The sequence below is a fragment of the Canis lupus genome, chromosome 15 (assembly GCF_048164855.1).
Source record: "Canis lupus baileyi chromosome 15, mCanLup2.hap1, whole genome shotgun sequence".
Classification (NCBI taxonomy): Eukaryota; Metazoa; Chordata; class Mammalia; order Carnivora; family Canidae; genus Canis; species Canis lupus.
In genome coordinates, this window is record NC_132852.1 from 1,282,906 (window position 1) to 1,304,934 (window position 22,029).

Here is a 22,029-nt window from a genome sequence, read left to right on the forward strand (position 1 = left end):
CCTGGCCTCCAGGCCTCGCTCAGGCCCCGCTCTTCCACCCGGGCCCCACGCACACTCCCATCCCTCAAATACTATTAATGGCTCTGCCTTGATGGTGCCTGATACCTCTGCCTAGTTTTTCATTTTTTTAAATTATTATTATTTTTTTTTCTGCCTGGTTTTTAAGACCTTCCATAAGGAGATTCCCGCAGCCAACCGTGCTCCTACTGGGCTCCGTGTCACGTGCCCTCCCAGCTGTTCAGACCCTCATGTTCACTGTCATGGGCACCAAGGTCATGTCCACCTGCTGACGTCACCCTGTCCTTCACCAACCCGGGTCAGCCCAGGGGTCACCACTTCCTAAGCGGCTGTAGAGGTGACGGGGGGTCAGTGGAGCTCAGGGTCCTCACATGTGACTGGTGTGAAAGCAAAAGATGTACAAAGTGTAAGAGGCTTTGGGGACGTGAGAGAAAGACCAAGCGGTTTTGCTCTGGGAAGCTGGACGGCAGGAAGCAGCATTTATACTACATCTTCAAGAAAGAAGAAAGGGCATCTGGCCTTCACGTCAGGGAAGAAAATTCTGGAGGCTTCTGTTATCCCGGCTTTGAAAGATCTTTAATTTTTCTGGAAAATTCTGTGTGTCTTAAAATATAAAAAATCACATGTCATGACTATAAACAAATTACCATAGTTTATTTGGGGGAAAAGAGCAAGTTTATATGAAGGTGAACCGTACTAAGGAGCAGATACGACATCCCAGCGAGGATCCGGTGGGAGCAGGGCCGTGGACGGAGTCCTGCACCGAGGCCGACACGTGCGCTGCAGAGCCGAGCCTCGGGCCACTCAGTGCCCTTCCCAGTGAGCGGGGCCCCTAAGTCCTACCCGGGAGCCTCCGAGGCCCCGCTGGCAGCCGGGGCCCGCGTGCACCTGCTGGGCCTCCGGGAAGCACGAAGCGGCCAGTTCAGAGGCCGACGGGCCTCCTCGGGCTAAGTGGGGAGCGGACCTCCCGGGCAGCCCAGGGACGTTCGCGTGGCCCCAGCTTCTGTCACAGCGACACAGTGGCCGCTTTTGTGTTTCAGATCAAGCGTCTCTGCAAGGTGGAGGCGATGATGAAATGGGGGCGCCCGGGGGCCCGGATCGCGAAGAGCTCATGGGTCACGTTCCCGGCGACACGATCATTGCACCAGGACACTATGGTCTGTTATGAAAATAAATCTGTAATAAAAGGGAGTGCTTGGGGCCGCAGGTGCATCGTGTCGCGTGCACGTCGCCTTAAGTGCCTGCGCAGAACCCAGCGGCGGCCTTGGGGAGCTGTCAGCCCGGTGCACCCAGGGCGCCCGCACCCTCTTCCCGGCCGTGTTACTCTGCAGGGAGGGGTTGGTCGCTGACATACGGGAAACCCGGCTCAGCAACGGCTCCGGGCTCCGGTCCGAGGACCTGGGTTCGGGGCCTGCCGGTACCTCTGGCAGATGTGGGCGTCCGGCAGACCGAGGCCTTGGAGGCTCCGCTGCTAAGTGGCGCTCAAAGGTGAGAGGAGGCCCTTCCCAGGGCCCCGAGCTACCCGGACGTAGGGACGCGCGGGGAGGCTGGGGCACTAGAGGAGCACGAGCCCACGCGCACCCACTTCAGACACACGGGACGCTCCCTGAGCCACACATTTGCTTCCTGTTGACATTTTCCGGTCCACTCCTGTGTGTACATGAGTCACGGACCGAAACATTTAAATATGAGCGTTTCCTTCAGTAACGCAGCTAACTAGCAAGGGCCGATTACGAAAGTCCTCGGAAGTTAGCGGAAACGGTCCTCCCGTCCGTCGTCTGAGGCTTTACTAATTTGCTCGAAACACCGCTTGGCCGTTTATGATCTCCGAGCTATCTTTTAGGGATGGATGCTTGATTCAGGTATTCGATCACATTGTGGGAGCTCGGGATCTTTTAAACTTAATGACTTAGTGTTTAAACCCAAGAATGTAACGTGAAGTTAACACTGTCCTGGTTTCAGAGCCGTCAGCACCGACAGTCCTATATCCCGGAGTATTTCTCCATGGGGCAGGGTGCTCAGCTCCAGGACAGCCTCGCAGCACAAACTGCACGCGGGAGCATCTGTGTCGTCAGGGGAGGCGAAGAGGGAAAAGGGGCAGAAAAGAGAAGCACGCGTGTCCAATCGGTTAGACCCCGAGCTAAGTATCAGTCACTGCCAGTGTTTCGTCTTCTCAGAGACTCAGAAAGTTTGTGCTGCTATGCAAAAATATATATATATATAAAATAAAACGATTTATAAAAATAATCAAAAAGTCCCCATAATGAGAAAGTCCCAATAATGGATCCCCAGACCACAGACTGAGGGTGTCTCACATTTCCACAGAAACAGAGGGAGCCAGAGGCCTTGAGCCACACCGGGCACCGTGGACGCACTCGGGACGACGGCCGCGGGGAGCCCCGGGGAGCAGGTGAGGGGTGGGGAGGGGGCACGGCATACCAGAGGGGCCCCCAACGTGTCAGTAGGACACTGGACTCTCTCAACTGCCCCTTGGGACAATACAGGGGAAGTGAGAGTTCCGGAAACAGTAGAGGAACGCCCCTCCTGACGAGGAATCCGGCCACCTGACGTTCCAAAGGCGAGCACGTGCTCCTGGCTAACTCTGGCACAACCAGGGGTAGAGGAGCTCATCGGTCAGGAATTACTCCAGTTGGAAATAGTCCGTGTGCAAACAGGAAGCGGAGACAAGGGTGACATCGGATGGAAAGTGGAAGCTCAGCCTGGCATGTTTTCTTTTAAAGATTTTTTTTTTTTTATGACAGAGAGAGAGAGTGAGAGAGAGAGAGAGAGAGAGAGAGGCAGAGACACAGGCAGAGGGAGAAGCAGGCTCCATGCACCGAGAGCCCAACGTGGGACTCGATCCCGGGTCTCCAGGATTGCACCCTGGGCCAAAGGCAGGCGCCAAACCGCTGCACCACCCAGGGATCCCCTCTGGCATGTTTTCTATGAAGCAGCCGTAGAAGGGTCACATCGAGCTTAATTACCTCCAGGCTTTGGGTGGTGTCGGGGCTGGGGTGTAGACAGGTGCACAGAGGGATGGGCTGGGATGAGGCTGGGTGTGGACAGACACACGGAGAGATGGGGATGGGGCTGGGCCTGGGTGTGGACAGACACACGGAGGGATGGGGCTGGGCCTGGGGTGTGGACACACACCCGGAGGGATGGGGAAACACACAGCTCAGTGCTTTCTTCTCTTGGCCCCAAACCCTAATAAGCAGCCCAGTTTGTCAGAGACGCCACAGCAACAACAGGATCAGAGGGACACGCCAGGAGGGCCTGGAACGTCCCTTTAGTTATAATAAACTTAAGAGAGCTTATTGTAAAGAGTTTTCTCAAGTGTTCATGGTCCTCAGCTCTAAGGTGAGTAGCGTAGGTAGGAAGCAGGGATGAAAGCGTCCAAGGGATAAAAGCAAACTAGGACACACGGAGGGAGAAGTCACCTAGAGGAAAGGAGGGCGCGACCGTGTACATCTTATCTGAAAGCGGAGAGAACCTAAGAATTCGTTGAGGCTCTTTTCAGAGTGAAATACTGAAAACTGGAATTCTAGTAACGAAAAATTATAATTTACGAATTGATTTTACGATGCCGCTGCTACTAATGTGTTTTGCATTAGTTACAATTAGTTATAACAGAACTAATACATTCGCTGTGTACTGAATCCTGTAAATTATTTTCGTGAAAATGAAAAATAGGTTTCCTTTTTTTTTTTTTTTTTACTTATTTATTCATGAGAAACCCAGAGAGAGACCCAGGCAGAGGGAGAAGCAGGCTCATGCAGGGAGCCTGATGTGGGACTCGATCCCTGGACCCGAGTTCACACCCTGGGCCGAAGGCAATTGCTCAACCACAGAGCCCCCCAGGTGTCCCCAAAATAGGTTTTCGCATGATGTCAGCTACTGTACTTCTATTTTTGCCCAAGGTCTTAGAGTCTTTCACCTGTAATTTGGCCCACCAAGGAGGATTTGAGGCAATTAATCTTCCTTTGATGCACCTGGATTCACTCAGTGTCTGGGATAATTATGATCATTTCCAGGCTTTCATTTGCTTATCTCTCAAATAAAGAAATCAATCTTGAGGATCACTAATATGCTTTCATGCTAGAAAAAAAAAATTCCAGAATTTTATGTGTTTTGTCATGGCATCTGGTGTTATAGATATTTTTAAACATTAGATAGTACAGGATTGGACAGTCTTGTACAACTTTATGCATTTTAGTTCATTGATTTCCTCATTTTAATTAGTTACTGTACCAGGTAGCTGCATGTTTTTCTTTACCTGTCTGGAACTAAAAAAATGTTGGAAATGGCACTGATCATATCCCACGTTTCTCTTTTTCAAAGCACAGTCTCTTTCTCCCCTTATTTTGTATCTTTCTTTGTCTTCTTCACATTCATCTCTTAAAAAAATATATTTTCTACATTGATTTATATTACTGGGGGGGGGGCTATAGGACCCTGCTTATAACTGTGGGTCTGTAAAAAAAAAATAAATAAATAAAAATTAAAATTAAAAAACTGTGGGTCTGTGATCACAGCCTGGCTCCAGCAGCTCACACACCTGCTACCTTTAGCAGGTATGGAATTATTTGTGTTTAGGACATCCCTGGTGCTAAGAAGGAGCCTACTACACGGGGTGTTTGATATTATGACATAATAGGTATATGTGACTATTCTACACATGCAATTCATGTTCTATGATATACAGATTCTAAAATATCTGTATCTATAGATATAATAGTAAGGTATTGATGCAGGGTAGGCATTCAAAGACTATTCCTCTTATTACATCACATTCATTTTAAGTCTTTCATATACACATATTCGAGTCTCTGTCAACGTGCACCAAATCATCATCGGTATTTTTTACGCCCAGAAGCCCTTAAATGCCATGATCTTTTCTTTTCAGGTACAGCCATTATCTTATGAAAATATTAATACTTCCTCCAGGAAAATAAATTTCAAACTATCACTTCTGGCAACACGACTAAATTAAGAATGTAACAGCAATCCAAAACACAGGAGAGAGATCAGAAAGGGGAAAAAAATCAATATTTAAAATTCATCAGCTACGTGGAAAAGAAGAAGAAGAAGAAGGAGAAGAAGAAGAAGGAGAAGAAGAAGAAGAAGAAGAAGAAGAAGAAGAAGAAGAAGAAGAAGAAGAAGAAGAAGAAGAAAAGAACTAATAGACGCATCCCGAGAAAATTTAAAAAATGAAACGTCACAGCGTGTGCTACTTACTAGTGTAGGTGAGCTGGAAGCCCTGGTCGGTGTCAGACCCGTTGGTGTTGAACTCGAGCCACAGGTGATTGGAGGTGCTGTTTAGGACCAGACCCATCAGCTCATTCTTGGTGAAGGCCCCCAACGGACGCGAAGAGCTGTCCCTTCCATCGTACACCTGAGGACAAGTCAAGCGTCAGTCCCCCTGCTACTTAATTCCATTTGTATTCTGTGAGCAATTTTCACAAGGAATTCAAACCCTCAAAGATGTGACCGTGCGGCCTACTTGGAAAGCGTGTGCCGCCCCGTGAGGGCTGAATGCACGGCGTGGCTGAGCAGGTGCTCCCTCCACCGTCCAGGTTCGAGACTAGAGATCTCCTCTGCGGTCGGGTCGCCCTACGCTCAGCGCGTCGAGCGTCCTTCCCGTGGTCACTTAGACTTAAACAAATATGTATTTGCATTTCTGAGTTTCAGTATTCACCTTTGTCTCCCTCGCTCAGAATCCACTTGCCGGAGTTGAAGGGACGCGTCCTGCCTTGGCCGGGACGTCGTCTGCAAACTATGGTGCAAGTAAGCGGACATCCCATCCCTCCCCCCGCTCCCTCTTCTGACTGTGTCACAAGACAAGACAGGATGTGGAAATATCTTGTCGCATTTTGCAGCTCTTTGGGCCTGAGGTGACTTTAGTCTTGAGTTGGTCGTAATAAGAGAGTCCCATCACGTAATAATGTCGGGGGCATGCATTGTCTTGCTCTAAAACACGCTGCGCTTGACTTTACCTGCCTAGGTGGCTGTAGAGCACGGGGGTCTATAACAAATATTTGGAAGGCAGGCAGGCAGGCAGGCAGGCTGCTTTTGTGCAGGCACAAGGGGTAAGGGGGGCATTCGGGGCTGTGTCCCCGGGTTTCACCGAGGCAGACCACCCCGGCCTGGGTGAGTGCCAATCCCACTTCCTCAGTGGGGACTGTGGCCCAGGTCAGCGCATGGGCGTGTGGGATGGCACGCGGGATGCTTTCTTGCTTCCGCCCGGAGAGACCGTGTTTGCCTTCAGGGAGGATTCAGTGCCGGGGCTGCTGGACACTCATCAAGGACAGGATGCGCAGGGGGGTGGCTAATCCATTTGCCTCTTTGAACTACTGCAATGGCTCATGGAGGGACCACATGGGTCTGTAAGAGATTCGTGGACGACAGGGCAGGGTGAACATGCATTATATTGGAAAACATCCAGATGTTCTTGATTAAAAAAAAAAAAAAAGATCTTAACTAAATAAAGGGCACCTAAGTCCTCAGTAGGCTCCTCCCATGTCTGCTTATTTCCCCACTATTTTCCTTCTCATGTGGATTGATTCTTACTTTTCTTCTCTCGCCTCTCTTCTAATAAATGTATAGACCATATACCTGGTTCAACAGACTTTCACACACACACACACACACACACACACGCACACATATACAATCCTAAAAGATGAAAACATATTTAGAAATATCAATTTCACAGATCATTATTTTATTTATCTCCAATCAGAGCCTCTGCTGGCAGAGTGGAATCAAACGATCTGCAATTCCTCCAGCAACTGGGGACTGCTGGAAAAAATCATCACTTGGCTTAATACGTGGATTCGTCAGACGTGGTGAGGTCCGTGACACCCAGACTGTGATGAATTATAAACCCAGAGGAATCTGGCTCAAAAAGGGAAATCTCCAGGCCCTCCCAGAAAGGTCTTGTTTCACTCCGTATACCACGCGATTCTCAGTAAGTCACAGAAACCCAAGGACTGGAGGAGCATGCAAGCAAGTAAGCACTCATGTGAGCTCAGTCCTTGGAGTTCTGCAGAAGTGTCCGTCCTCACCTCCCCGGGCCTGGACTGGGAGATTCCCACAGATTAGAAGGATCATCGGGACAGCATCCAGCTCCCGGTACCCTCCAGGCCACAACCGCTGAAAATGCGTCCTTGCTCTACCGAATTCCAGGCTTCTCCCGGCCAGTAACTCAGCCGTGTCCGTCTGCATCACCAGCAATGAGCGCGGCGATGGAGAAGTCACCTGCCACAGGGAGCACCCTTTTGTCAGCTCCCTCAAGTTGAAAATGTGGCTTCCAGTTTTGCAGGGATCACCAGTGACAACCCAATGGTACTGCACGTCCAGAAGACTTGATTTTTAATTGCAGTTACATCAGGAACAAGCCACGCTAGCTCAGCACAGCCCCTGGCACCTAGGTGCCCGCATCTACGTGCTGCTGGAATCAGTGTTCCATTTAGGTGGGAGAAAAATGCTCCTTGAGTCCCAGGTTAATAGGACGCTCTAAGTGTTTACATCACAAACGCTGCTCAGGGTTTGGCATTTAATCAGTGCTACAGGCTCAGGCTGGAAGAGCCTCCTTAGCAGATGACCACACATCAGGGGACCTCACGCGGAGTCCTGGGGTGAGGCAGCTGCAGGTCCTGGGGGAGTCCTTCACCGTTTGAAAGAATCTACACCCCAAATATTCAAAATCAACTGCTCTTTCCATTGCATATTCCTTTCATGACATTTTCATTCAAGCTATCCTTCTCTTACGTGATTTTTTTTTTCCCCATATGAAGAAGAAGACACGTGTTTTTGGGCATGAAAATATGTCTATAAAACTTTGGTCTTTCTTACTGGATCATACTATGTGCGAAGGAGCAATGGGAATAGCATGTAGAGCTAAAATATAAGGTAACCCCCCCTGAAATGTTTTGAACACTGAGATATTTATTAGTGACCTTGCAAAACACGTAGGCATTTCAGATGATTGGCAGCTTCCCTGCAATTAAATGGAGTAAGCAAGGTTTTTTGTTTCTGCTTTTTGTTATAATCAACATCTTTAAACTGCAGTAATCATGGATGAACGTCATTCGCTTCCTTCCACGGCAATGATATTTACCCGCGTACGTTGCTGCGGTGTCTCTAATCGCTCACCTGCACCAAGGAGACCTAATTGTTACCTCAAAGTTTTCTCCAAAGGCTTACTGACTTCTAAATTTGAGGTTTTCAAAGAGCTTGGAAAATGCTTACTTACAAGGCGAGTTTAATTTTTTTTTTTTTTTTTTAGACAAGTGAGAATATACTAGTTTTCTGCCTGAAAATCACTTCTTAATTACAGAGCTTCGTGATGTCAGCATGAGCTTTGGAAAGACAATTACGATAAAAGAATGACTAGAATAAAGCTACTCAACAATGACATTGACATAGCCGAGCAGGGACGTAGAGGGGAGTAAGGCCCTCTAGGTTTCCAGCACCTCTTGAGCGTCCGCGTGCGGCTAACGAGGGTCCTGGAGGGACCCCTCTTTAACCACCGTGCAAATGGGTGACAAACGGAGGGTACTGGTGTTTCCCTTTCGGCTGGTTCTTTGCATCTTTTCCTATGCTCGCCGCTTACCGTGGGTGGACTCAACCAAATCTGAGATGTGTCGGCATGTGGGTCCATGCAGGGGTGAACATGACTGGGAAACCCTAGACCTTCACAAAGGAACGAGAAGAGAGACGTGCCTCTCTTCTGCCACAAACTGGCTGTGCGACCTGGACCAGGAGCTCCCTCCTCACTGGGCCGAGCAGGGCGGCGTCAGTCCGGTGCCCTCCATGCATGTCCTCGCTCTGCAAATGTGCCCTCGCTGCCTCCTGACCCTACAAGGGCGCTGGTTTTCTCAAAGAGTTATCGGAGAGGTGGGAACTATACCAGAAGCTTTAGGAGCTATGGGGGCGTTTCCAGGTAGAGCTGGAATTTATAGATCAAGACCTCAATGTCCCTGCATCCAGTCCTCCTGCCCTTTTTCCTGGGGTCCATCTATAATGTGGGGGGTTTGCCGGGTCCTCCTCCGCAGAGCACTTCCCTGAGGCTCTGGTAACTTGTATCATATAATGCACAGAGCTCTTGCTTCTGGTCCCATTCCAAGCACATCCCTGAGTCCTGTGAACATGGTGTAGACTCATCCACTAAAAATATGTCTCACCCTGGTGTGACTTCTCCATATGAACCCTGCCTTGCGGTCTGGGGATAGGGGCTGAGCTCCCTTCCACTGTCACATCAAAATCCTTGTAGCCGTGGATATTGCGACCACATGAGGATATTGTGACATATCCTCCTCTCATCCATTTTCAACCCGACACGTGGAAAGGGGACCAAAGGGAGCTGACTATAGAAAGTGTCGATTCGGGGGCCCCGCCAGTGCTAGTAATGACGACTCTGTGCTAGGCACGATCCTAGACACGTCTGTCAACAGAAGGTGTATAATCTAAACCTCAGAACATCCTCCAAAGATAGGCATCATCACAGGTTTTTACGAATAAGGAAGAGAAAGCTCAAATATTAAATGATGTGTCGAAGATACACAACGAGCAAACATCAGACCCGGGATTGCAGACTCGGACAGATCAAGACCACACCGGTGACACTCAGCACCTTCACACACCAACTGGACAAACTGGAGAAACTCGGTCTGTCCAAAGATGCATGAACATGCATACACGTCTCTGTGTGTATAGCTGGGCAGGTGTTTAATGGGTTCCTTGAGAAGAAGAGATGGCGTCACATTCAAGAATATTTTTTACCTTTAGGACGTCTCCTTCAAACAGCTGGAAGCTTTGCGCCCTGAGGTGGATCCCCTTGCCAGCTTCCGTTTCTATTTTATAGATACACTCATGGTTATTGTCATAATTTGATGGGAAATTTGGAGACAGCAACGTTCCTTCATTTCCTTTGACACTTGCTCCACATTCAGCTAAAATAAACAGGACATTAAAAAAGAGAGAATTCAAAAATGGAATTACTGATCTTAATACATAAAACCCCTATAATCGTGACACCCCTTTCCTCCCTCAATGTATGTTTGTAATTAATATATTGCTTTTATAGATTCGTGATTCTTTTGTTTAATTTTTTTAAATTTTTTTTTTCTTTTTTACTGTTTACCAACTGATCGGGACATATCCTCCACTCACCCGTTTTCAAGATTTCTTGTTTATTTTCATAGAACACCTCTTACTCCATGGAAGCAGCGTGCTGTCCCACAGAGATCTTGAATAAAACCGCTGCGCCCCGGAGCTCGTTGGCAGTTACGCGCTTCCCTCCCCTCACCTCATTTCTACCTTGTGAAACATCCCCACCAACTCCAGGGTGATGAAGGAATTTCCTTCAACTCCTACTTTGTGGCATCAACCCGACGTGTGGAAAGGGGACATAAAGGGAGCTGCCCTCTGCAGCCGTCCTGCCTCAGGGCCCTGGGCCTGCCTGCATTAGGTCTCAGGGCCAAGGAGCACTCGGTGGAGGGGAGTGTCGGCTCCTTCCCACCTTCCCCCAGGAAAGCAGCCGGTCATTCATGGCTGGATCTGAATTTGCATGAAAACACCTTTAATCATGGTAAAAAATAAAAATACTGCTGTCTACATTGTCAACTCAGAGCAAGTCACTCAACCTCCCAGCTCACCTGCAAGGTGAACGCTTCAGCTGAAAGACCCCAGCCTTGAAATCCAATCAGTCCCAAGTGGTCATCAAAGGCTAGAGACACCGTGTGCATGTGTGTGTGCATGTGCGTGTGCATGTGCGTGAGGCAGAAGAACTCCATGGGACTCTGCACCAAATAATTTATTGGCCACATTATGTGCCAAGTGCATGATTTATAGAAATTCAACAAAATGAGTATGAGTATGGGCACGCTGGGAAGTGGAGTCCGTGAGGTGCACACACGTAGGGGGGTGAGGAGGGGAGCGAGAGGGGCTCACGTTAATTTTGTGGGTGTTCTGTACCGTGGCAGGCATCTGCACACGTGCATTTTCATGACTGATTTTCTCTGACGTGTCCATTCTCCTCCAACAATGAATAAAATCAGCTGCACCTCCAGCCGTGATTCCCTTGCCTACTCGCCGGAAGGAAAGTGCTAGAGAGTTTTAAGATCAGGTCGTGCTGGTTTGTGCACTTGGATGTCACGATGGTCCCCACATAGAAGGGCTGGGAGGAAATCAGGGAGGAAGACACGGGAGGATCTGGGCTCACGGGAAGTCAGGCTTGCTGGGCAGTGGGGAGGAAGTGCCGAGAAACATGCGCAGCGAGCGGGTGACCCGACAAAATGCCAATGGGCTTTCATATTTTTTTTGAACTATAGACATATTTATATTATTTATATTTATATATGTGATGATATACGTGTTTGATTACCATAGTCTTTTAAAACATTTTTTAAGAGAAGAATAAATTATGGGGAGAAAGGCAAGGGATGGATCTCCCATGCTGGATGTCTGGGTGGTCTTTGAACAGCAGACAGTCTTGTTTTTTTGTGTTTCGTGTTCTGTAAGCAGGCTCCATGCCCGGTGTGGAGAGCAATACGGGGCTTGAGCTCACAACCGTGAGATCAAGACCAGAGCCAAGATCAAGAGTGAAACGCTTTACCTACTGAGCCACCCAGGCGCCCTGAGGACGCATGACTTTACATGCTAAACTCAACAAGCGTTTTAGGTAAGCGATCCCCTTGGGAAATGGTAATAATCCATGGGCCTTGTATATTTTTTGCCTTTTTTATTTCTTTCTTAAAGGAATAGGATTTTTTTTCTAACAGAAAAAACAAAATAAGCGGAAGGAACATCAAAACAGCAAAGTAGAGGATCCTCCCCCCTTGGTTATTGTGTGGATGGGATGGGGGGGGTGGAGTTCAAACTGGTTCAAGATTTCAGACTTAAAACCAATTTAAAAAAGAAGCTCAAGTGAATTATGATAATAATTGGAATATAAAACCTAGTCACAAATATCAGGAATTTTAACTTAAAATTGAATTTGACAGTGATCAATAAAATGAACCATGCAAAAATCAAATTTAAGTCCTTTTATCCATTACTTTTTAAGTTTGAAAAAAAAAAAAAAAGCCTTGCAGTGGAAGATGTAAAAAATACTGAGATAGTGGCAAATAGATTATGTTTAGCCTAAGAAAACATTTGAGGAATTATTTATATGGCTATGATGAGTGGTTGTGTGTATTTGGGTTTATCCTACATCCGAATATATCACGTCCGTTAGGTGACTATGTGCCTTGCACGTCCACCGTAAATGCAGGCGGTCCTGAGTCAAACCTCCCGAGAGGTGGGCTGGAGGTGAAGGGGTTAATGAGGGTCCCGGCCCCCGTCTGGTCACCATCTGGTCATCAGGAGAGGCCGTGGTCTTCCTTCCTGACTGAATGAGGTCAGGAGGACGGAGGGAGGGTTGGAAGGCATAAGGGCAATTAATTGAACACAGTGGTGAGCCTTGAACCCAACGCGTGTAGTAAAAGCTTTGGCATTGTCAGGAATCCATGGAGAGACGCCGGAGAAGCTGCAGGGTGCGTCCGGGGGGCTCCACGAGGAGAGCCAGGCCACGGGGATGAGCTCCGCTGGCTTTCACCTCCCCCTTCCCAAGGGCAGGGATGCTCCGGCATCCCCGGGCACCCTCTGTGTGGGGCTCTGCACCTGTGGGGAGCGGCTCGCCTTCTCTTGTCCTCACGGAGGTTGGAATTCCTCTCTTTGGTCTTCACATCACTACGTTTCTACTCTTTTCTTCCCCTCCACGGATTTGCCACACACAGAATCATCCAGACTCGGTTACAGGCATCATCGCTCGAAGGTGACAATCTATCCTGACAAGGCTGATGCCTGAACTGTGGCCATCGTATCATGTCCCATACGCTGTGGTGAGCTCTTCACACACGGGGCCTCATGCAATCCTCACAGTAACCTTGTCGAATAGGTTCATCGGCCGCGTTTTACAGGCGAGGAAACTGAAACAGAATAGTCTGGAAACCACGTGCTTCCGCCACGGTCACGCAGCTAATACAGAGCAATTACTGATCTGATCTGAGCCCTCCATACTCAGGAGTGGACCTGTGCCCTTTGCTCATCCTCACTACTGATGAAAACATATCGTGGTTAATAATCCGTAGTATTATTAATTATGAACAACGATGAACCCAAGATAGTATGGGTTTGCGCTTATAGATGGAAAAATACTTGTAAGGACTTTTACTTGGAACGGGGTCATCAATTATGTGGAGATATTTGTTTTCATATTAGCATGTAAGACATTAACCATATACTTATTTCTCATAATACAACAAAAAGGGAGGACTAGAATGAAGATTTGGATGTTTGGATACACGAGAAGGAAAAAAAAAATATTCTTAAACCTAAAGATGCAATTTTACCAATCTTTAAGAAGCTCCACCCCAGCATGGAGCCCAGGGTGGGGCTCAAACTCAGGACCCTGAGATCAAGAGTCAGACACTCAACCAACTGAGCCACTCAGGTGCCCTGTTACACATCTTTTTATCAGGATCTGGATCTTGGGATTTTGCTTTAAGGCAGATATGTAAGTGGTGCTCGTGAAGTGCACTGTTTGGAAATAATAAATGCGAGCAATTGCTTGGCCTTTTGTAACCGGTAACGCTTTGTAGACAAGCAAGTTCATTGCTTCAGCTTCCAGCAAGATGACACGGATGCGACCGACCACCTCACTCCTGCATGTCACTTCATCCACACCCCTTCCAAATAAAATCGCACTCGTGTCAGAACAACCGCTTCCCATCCCGAGACGCAAGTAAAACCCCTAACTAAATATCCAACAAAAATTTATTTATTTAATATATCCCTAACACTCAGTCTAAAGAAACACGGCCGATTCGTCACATGTGCAAGGACAGGCTTTCGTTTTTCCGGAGTAGTTTGGTGCAGCACTTAAAGACGGCCTTGCATATGAAGTTTTCTCCAAAAGTATGGAATTGCCAGTAAAGTTTACAAAATTGGTATCAATATTTTTAAGAAATCTACTTCAATACAATGTTTTACCTTGTATGTTTGCCTACTATGCACTATTTTCTATGGATTTGTGTTACTTTATAGTCTTCAAAGACTTTGAAGCTGATTATCACGAAATTATTTTCTTTTCCTCTTCAAATCATGACTTTCACATCTTTCCTCAAGTTTAAACGGTCCTGTACGTTTGGGCTGACACTACTGCAGGGAACACGTGTCGTTCTTGCTGTTGTTTTCTGACTTTGTGTCAAGACCAACACGAAAATATGACATCAGGAAGGTGGGACGTGATGTGCTGCTCTATCTGGAGAGCCTGGGTCCGCCACTAGGCTCGGTGCCGTAGCTGCGTTGGCAACAGCAAGGTCTGGTGAGAGACACGGTTAGGGGACGCGGACACTCTGGGTGTGGGGCCCACAGGCTGTTACGGGGTCAGCGGAGAGCACTGCGGGGAATTGGGCTGCGAACAGACTTGGCCAAAGGCGGGGAAGGTGGGGGCTTCACTGGGCCAAGGTGTGAGGTCCCTAAGGGTCTGGAGCACGCAGGTGTCCTGACAAAGGGTGTTTGCAGAAGAGGAAATGGCCTAAGAGAAAGCAATGATTCTTTTTATTTATTTATTTTTGAATCTTGGAGATTCTAAAAGAAAACAGGGTGCAATAGCGTGAAGGTGGATTTGTACAGCAAGTTCTAGAATTCCTGGAAATTCCAAGTAAGTAATGGCAGAGCAACTAAAACGTAGTGACACTCTTGCCACTAAACCGCACCCACCCCCCGCCAAGACATCATCCCATGGGAATTAATTAAAGAAAATCAGACACGAACAGTAAAAGCCAGCATTCAAAAACTACGAAATTTAAGTCGTCGGAATTCCAAAAACTTCTTTGAACTTGACTGAAAATATCTGTGATAAATCTCCATTACCAGAGCAATTAAATGTATCGGGTTTAAGTTCTTTCAATAATCCATTTAAAATTACTTTAAGATGAATGGATATAATTTTCCTTAAGATGAATCATTTATTCTTTTTGTGAAGAACCTTCTGAAAATGTAATTAAAATCGGATTGTCATTTAGGGTATCGTCATGGAAATGAACTAATTAAAATTAAATTAGCATAAGAAAGGAGACAATTGATCCACCATAAATTCTTCTGTCAAAAGGATGTACCTGGGAAGCCAACCCTATGCGGCTCAGGCTACCCTACCCAATTCCCCAAACGGGGGGCTGGCAGGTACTGTGCCCCCAGTGGCTCAGGGGGCTGCACCCCGAGGGCAGGTACGCATCCTAGGCTGGACTCGGGTTCCCTTGGTGACAGGTGTCCTCTAAGGCGGACTGAGGGCGCACGGTGGCTCAGGCTACGGGGCCTCCTAACCAAGGGGCGGCATGTGAAGGTGCTTGCTGGGGGGTACTCAAGAGCTGTGGAAATTGCAGTGGGGCCTTGAGAACATCTGAAACCCTGCGTTGATTATGTCACGTTAATGAGCGCATGCGTATTTGCTTTGAGGACCACGGATATCGGAAGTAGCTCGACTACAAAAGGGAGACAGAAAACCGACTTCCTTTCTACAGCAAACCAAGAATATTTCGGTTCCTAAAACAAAAGCAAATCAGAAAATGGCCTCAGTATACATCCGCGTGTGTACGACCCTGTGTATGCAGTCCGCACAGTTTGTGCAGCCTGTAGATGTGCGGACTCTGTTCTATATGTGTATAGAGAGAGCCTATATTATTTAAAATGCGTCGTCTTATTTTTACTCACAAAGAATATATCAGAATTGCATAAAGTGCTGATCCTCTTTTTAGTCTATTATCCTACGAACCTCTATTTCCTTAATTTAATGCTATTATTGAGCAAACTTTTAAGACTAGATTCAGTTTTTAACTTCGCTTTAAAATTTTAAGCCAAGACTTATAGAAATAAATAGAATCAATGGACGGCTTGGCCTAGGAAAACAATGTTCAGATAGGATTGGTCAAAAGATTGAAAGTTAAGTTCATCAAAATACAAGAAGCTATAATGTGGTACTATGCCTCTCTGAAATATTTTTGATCCATTTTTCAATTGTGGCTAATACTGTTGACTTTAAAAAAAATATTTTATTTATTTTTTTCACAAGAGACACAGAGGGAGAGGCAGAGACTCAGGCAGAGGGGGAAGCAGGCTCCCTGCGGGGAACCTGATGTGGGACTCGATCAGGGACCCCGGGGTCATGACCTGAGTCAAAGGCAGGTGCTCAACTGCTGAGCCCCCCAGGTGTCCCCGTTGACTTTTCCCTCATTGTATTCTGTCCAAGGACACTATATTTTGTCCAACAAATAGAATTAATGCAAAAATTCAACAACAAGATAACTCTTGCTTTCTTTGATTTTTTAAAAATTCTCTCAGCAGATACTATCTGGTAATTAATCTGATGTACAACTAGAGGCTTAGCACACTGTGCCTGGGCGAGTTTTCTGTTCAAAAATCTGTGCTCATCGATGCAATATTAGATTAGATAATTCTAGTGGCTACTCATTTGACTCATGTCTCCTTTCCCCTGCCCGTTTTTTTTTTCCCCAACAAGATGTCACAAAATATCTCAAAAATCATAAAATACATAATTTTCCTCATTATTCGACACCTATGTAGATGGGCCCCTAAATATCCTAAGACAACGAGAAACGTCCTTGCTAGGGATTGGACGGGAATAGGCAGGTGACGCGTGTGGGACGATCAGAGGCAACCAGGTATTGCACAGACGCTCCTGGGAAAGCCGTTTCTCTGGGCTGCAAGATGCTGGCGTTGCAGGACTGTCTGCTGCCATGAGAGCCTGCCCCGAGGACGCCTCCTGGGAGAGCAGGGAGCTGCCCAGGGCGACCCAAGGACACGGAGCCTGCGGATAAAGGCAGCACCCGGGCTGACAGATGACAGGGCCTCGGTTACAAAGTCAAGTCCTTGATCAAACCTCACCTGAGTCTGTCCCGGTTTATGTTTACTCGAATCGCCTACAAACCTCCATTTTTACATAAACCAGTTGGGTATCTTTTTAACTTGTAAAAAAAATTAATAAATTGAATGATACACATATAATGTAATGCAAAATGTGGCACTGAAGGCGTGCACATCCCGTTACACACTACAGAGTGCATGATGATATTATTTCCAGGACCCAAAGTAAATAATTGGAAATAGCCCTAAAAATAATACATACAAACAGGAAGATCATTTCTCTTTAATTTTCGAGTGAATTGACGAAGAGAAAAGTAGCTCTTAATTTCAGTGTTCACTAGAAATTGTATTTCAGATGAGACGTTTATTAGGGAAAACCAAAACCACATGCTCGTAATTCAGCTGAAATTCTTCCAAAGTCACCTGTGATCTCTGGAATGGATTTGCAACTTTTAGGCTGTGGATCGGTCACTCTTAATTTTGTCATTTTAAAAGAAGAAATGCAGGCACAGAATCAAAGTGTTAAGATCGAGGGAGAAGCTTCAGAGGGAAGTAATCTTTGTTTGACCAGCACCTATCGGATAAGCAAAGAGCTAGATTTCGGGGCTCAGGTGGCCCCAGTGCAAACAGGGTCAGCCTCATGGGAGCCCAGAACATGGAGGAACATTAATGGAGTAGAGCTGTCACGACGGAGGGTCTGGTGGGTGATGGGGGGAGACAGCTCCCAGGTGAGAGGGTGATGGGGTGGGGGCTGACAGGTGAGAGGGTGACGGGGAAGGGACAGCTCCCAGGTGAGAGGGTGACAGGGAAGGGACAGCTGACAGGTGAGAGGGTGACAGGGAGGGGACAGCTCCCAGGTGAGAGGGTGATGGGGAAGGGACAGATCCCAGGTGAGAGGGTGACGGGGTGGGGTCAGCTGACAGGTGAGAGGGTGACGGGGAAGGGACAGCTCTCAGGTGAGAGGTCACAGGGCAGAGACAGCCTGACCTGAGAGCCTGACCTGTGGCAGGTGAGGGAGCAGGATGGGCAGACACCCGAGGGTGGGCCCGATGGTGACCTTGGGCACAGGCTTCCTGGTCCGTGCCTCAGGACCGGAGGGTCGTGCAGGGATCCATAGGGTCCCCCAAGGTAATGGGGCTCAGGCCCTGCCGCATGTTACGGGGCACCTGGGGGTCCCCTAGGAGGGGCCGTTGTGGGGCCTGTGGGGCCCCGATCCCTCTGGGCTCCGTGTAGGACCCAGGAGCTCCCGGGCTGGGTGCACGTCGTGGGTGGGGGATCCGGACCCCAGGACCCGGCAGGATCCCAGCATCTCCACACCCACAGCCCATCCCCCACGGAGCCCGCGAGGAAAGGACCACAGGTGGCGCCCGCGGGGGAAATGCCACCGTGACTAGCACCTCCGCGCAGGGCTCTTTGCGGTCAGACGGGCTGGAAGGAAATGCGGGAAACTCGGGGCTGAGAACAGAGGCCGCACGTGGAAGGGCTCGGCCCGGCGCCCTCGCAGGACCTGCACCTGTCACGGTGACGTCTGCAGGTGTCCTCGTCTGCACGGCGCATGTGACGGCGACGCCGCTCAGCTCATTGGTTCCTGGGAATCAGTGGAGTCGGCACCTGCGGGCTCAGGGCGGCGCAGGGCTCCGCGGACACTAACGTGGGTTCTTCTTCCGTATCCTGGGCGGCGGTGTAAGAGCTCGGGTCACCGAGGAACGGGGTGAGGACAGCGCACCCCTGTTCCGCAGGCTCGCAGGGGTGTAGCGTTGCAGTCCGTGGGCCACAAAGCGTTGGCTTCCCTGGCTCGGGACCTCCTCCCAGCCCTTAAAGTGCCTCGGGGTCATCGCTGACTTGGGGACCGCGGGCTCCAGGCCCGCGCAGCACACACGGCTCCTCTTTCTCTGCAGTGAGCCTGCACCAAGGGGGTCCCCATCCTAATCACCCCCCAAGTGAGAGGCACGGGTTCAGGGGAAAGCCAGACGGCAGACGCCACCAGGCCTGCGCCCCGGTGAGAGGCGAAGCTGATCGGATCTGCTTTGGGCCGTGTCATTCTGTTTTACTTTCTTTTTTTTTTTTAATATTTTTTTTATTTTTTTTTATTTATTTGTGATAGTCACAGAGAGAGAGAGAGAGAATGAGGCAGAGACACAGGCAGAGGGAGAAGCAGGCTCCATGCACCGGGAGCCCGACGTGGGATTCGATCCCGGGTCTCCAGGATCACGCCCCGGGCCAAAGGCAGGCGCCAAACCGCTGCGCCACCCAGGGATCCCTCATTCTGTTTTTCAAAGAAGGCGCGGGTGGGGGACTCCGGCTGGAACACGGGGGGACACGTGCAGCGGACCCTCTGCCCGCCTGGCCGTGCTCACGGGAGAAGAGGTGCATGGGGGGATGACGGGGTTTTCCTCAGGGAGCCACGCGGCCGTTGTCCGGGTCCTAGGACCATTTGCACGACCTGGCGCGGCACCTGCGGATGCCATGGGAGCCCCCCCGGCCCCCAGCAGTCCGGGCCAGTCAGGCACCTTCTGCCGCCGGTTCACCTGCTAAGCAGCGTGGACGAGCGGCAGGTGCAGGTGTCGGGGCGTTGACCCCGGGCTGCACAGGTGCCTTCGCCCTCGGCCCACCTGCCGCTCGGTCCCCACTGGGGATTCCTGGTTGTCCCCAGGGTGACAACCCCTGGGATTCCCCGCCGAGCACCGGCCTCCCCACGGGCCGCAGCCACCGGGTCCCCGACCTGAGTGACGGCCGACAGGGCCCCCCCTTGTCGCACCGGGGCACGCTCACTGCTTCTCAGCCACGCAACGGCCCGCGCTTGTGCTAACGTTAGCAGCCCGCTCCCGGCTTTCACGTTCCCTCCGTCCCAGGCGAGCTGCCGTTTTATGTGTATGTATGTGTCCTTCCCAAACACGCCGGGCGCATGCTGCAGGGCGGCCCCGCCGGGGCTCGAGGCCGGAGGAGGCGCCGCGCTCAAGGGCTGGGGACCCACTCCCAGGCCGGGTGCCCGCCGCCCTCGCACTGGCCGCGCCACCCCTCTCCCCGCTGGATGAATGAAATGAAAGCGTGTGACCACCTACCCACACACCTTGGCAGAGGTGCACTCCACACACGACGGCCCCCACCCAGGCACGTAAGCTTGCTTGCACCTTCTAAGCGATACCCCGGGAAGCAGGAGAAAGTCAGAGAGTCCCCGACTCCGAAGTGGAAACCGATTCTGCGGCTGAAGGCAGGGACGCCAGGGTCATCACAGGGCTCCAGGTCGTACTCTGAGACACGGAGAGACAGAGTAAATTGGCGGGAGTGGGTAAATACTCAAATACTATTTCACAAGAATTTAAAAAAAAAATGGCAGTTATTAGAAAAAAAAATACACATATATATTTCAAACTCCTCCATAACCGTTCTGTGGATCGTTTTTCCTTGTATTATAAGCTGTCTCATGATGAATGGCAGGGATTCTATTATTTTGTAGCATAATTTGTAATTATAGTTTAATATAATTAAATAATACAATATAATAAATAATAATAAATACATATAATTATGTTAAATAAATCAATATATAATATTATATCATTAATGATATTAATAATATTAATATATATTATATATATAATAAGATGCACGACCTTAAAATAAGATGACGCGTTTCACGGCTCTAACTCCAACAGTGTGGAACTGTTTTGCTGCTAAAGGTAAAGGAAGGGGGCCCTGGGCGAACCGAGTGTGCACCACGAGGCCCTGGCAGCTGGTCCCTGGGGCGGAGCGGGGCCCCACGTGCACCCGGGGTGCACCTGCGGCTCCTCCCCACACGGCCCCCAAGGCCCCCTGAGCATCGGCAGAGGTGCCACTGGGACACACGGTGGCAAATGCCGCTTCACCAGACCCTAGTGGAAGCGACGGAGGTAAGCCAGGCCAGGAGAAGAGGCCGAGGTGAAAGCCCTCGGAGTCGGTGCTCACATCCCAGGAGTCCCCAGGAGGGAGTCAGCTTCATCTGCATAATAAATTCGCCACTTATTTGGACACTTAAAAGAATAAACTCCCTTGTATGGGGAGGGGGGGCCGCTGGCGATTGTTGGCAGCCGGGTTTCAAGGCAAAATCCTTGCAAATGAAACTCTTGCTCAGCACATCTCAGGAGCACGTTTACTGAGGTCCTGGCTCTGCAATCCCGGGGCTGGGGACGCCCGCGTGGACGGCAGCTAGGCCACGTGGCTCCTCAGCGGCCTTACAGATCCTCCTCCACCTGCTGTGTGCGAACGAATTGTCCCACACGTTCAAACCCGGGCACCTCATTGCCTTTTGACGTTTAAAGGGTTTTTGTCGCTGTGATTTGTGCAGGTCGGCTGCACATCCAGCGAGGAGCCCAACACGGCCCTTGAGCTCCGGACCCTCAGACGGAGCCTGGAGCTGAGGTGGAGACTGGGACGCTTCACCCCGGAGCCCCGAGGTTTTAAAACATGTAGTGACGGATCCAAGGGGCTGCAAAGCCCCGGAGAGGCGGCTTCTGTGTTTCCTGCTGCTGTTCCGCTCGCTTGCTTGTTTAGGGAGTTTGTGCGAGGAGGAGGCGTCGGCCCTAGCGCGGCTTTCTGACCCCGGGTGGTGCGCGGGCTCCTCGTCAGCTCCGAGCCGGAGCATTGGACGCTGGTGGCAGCGCCGCCGGGTCCCGAGAGGTGTCCGGGGAAGGGGCCGCGCACGTGCATCGTGGATCTTGACCAAAGTGGGAACAGAGGGGGCGACTGCCTCAGGGTGGCTGCAGCCCAGACCCGCCAGGGAAGAACCTGGGGAGCTGGACCTGAGTGTCAGGAGCATTCAGGTCTCCGCCGCACGGTTCACGATTACGCCTGATTATGGCAGATTTCCAAGAAATCGAGCTGTCTGGGCTCGTCCCAAGAGCTCCGCTAATGCAGTGAAATGCCAGGAAAGATCAACAAAGTCGGATACAGATAAACGGCGATCGGGCCTAATTACGGGGAGTGTGAAATAGGTCGGAGCGTCTTAAAATCCCCGGGAAATCTTTCCCTATAAGACCGCATTTCGGTGCCCACGTTGGGAACGGTCCTGCCATAGTGAGGAGTGATCAGCTCACCGTCCCCTAC

At 49.6% G+C, this 22,029-nt stretch overlaps 1 protein-coding gene across 1 annotated transcript in view; it reads right to left on the reverse strand.

Annotated features, from left to right (window-relative positions):
* Positions 1-22,029, reverse strand: part of CSMD1 (CUB and Sushi multiple domains 1) — a 1,871,580-nt gene that overhangs the window by 312,897 nt on the left and 1,536,654 nt on the right. Inside the window, 3 exon segments of the mRNA XM_072775779.1 lie at positions 5,257-5,413; positions 9,805-9,974; positions 20,010-20,198. Coding sequence (XP_072631880.1) covers positions 5,257-5,413; positions 9,805-9,974; positions 20,010-20,198 — 516 coding nt within the window.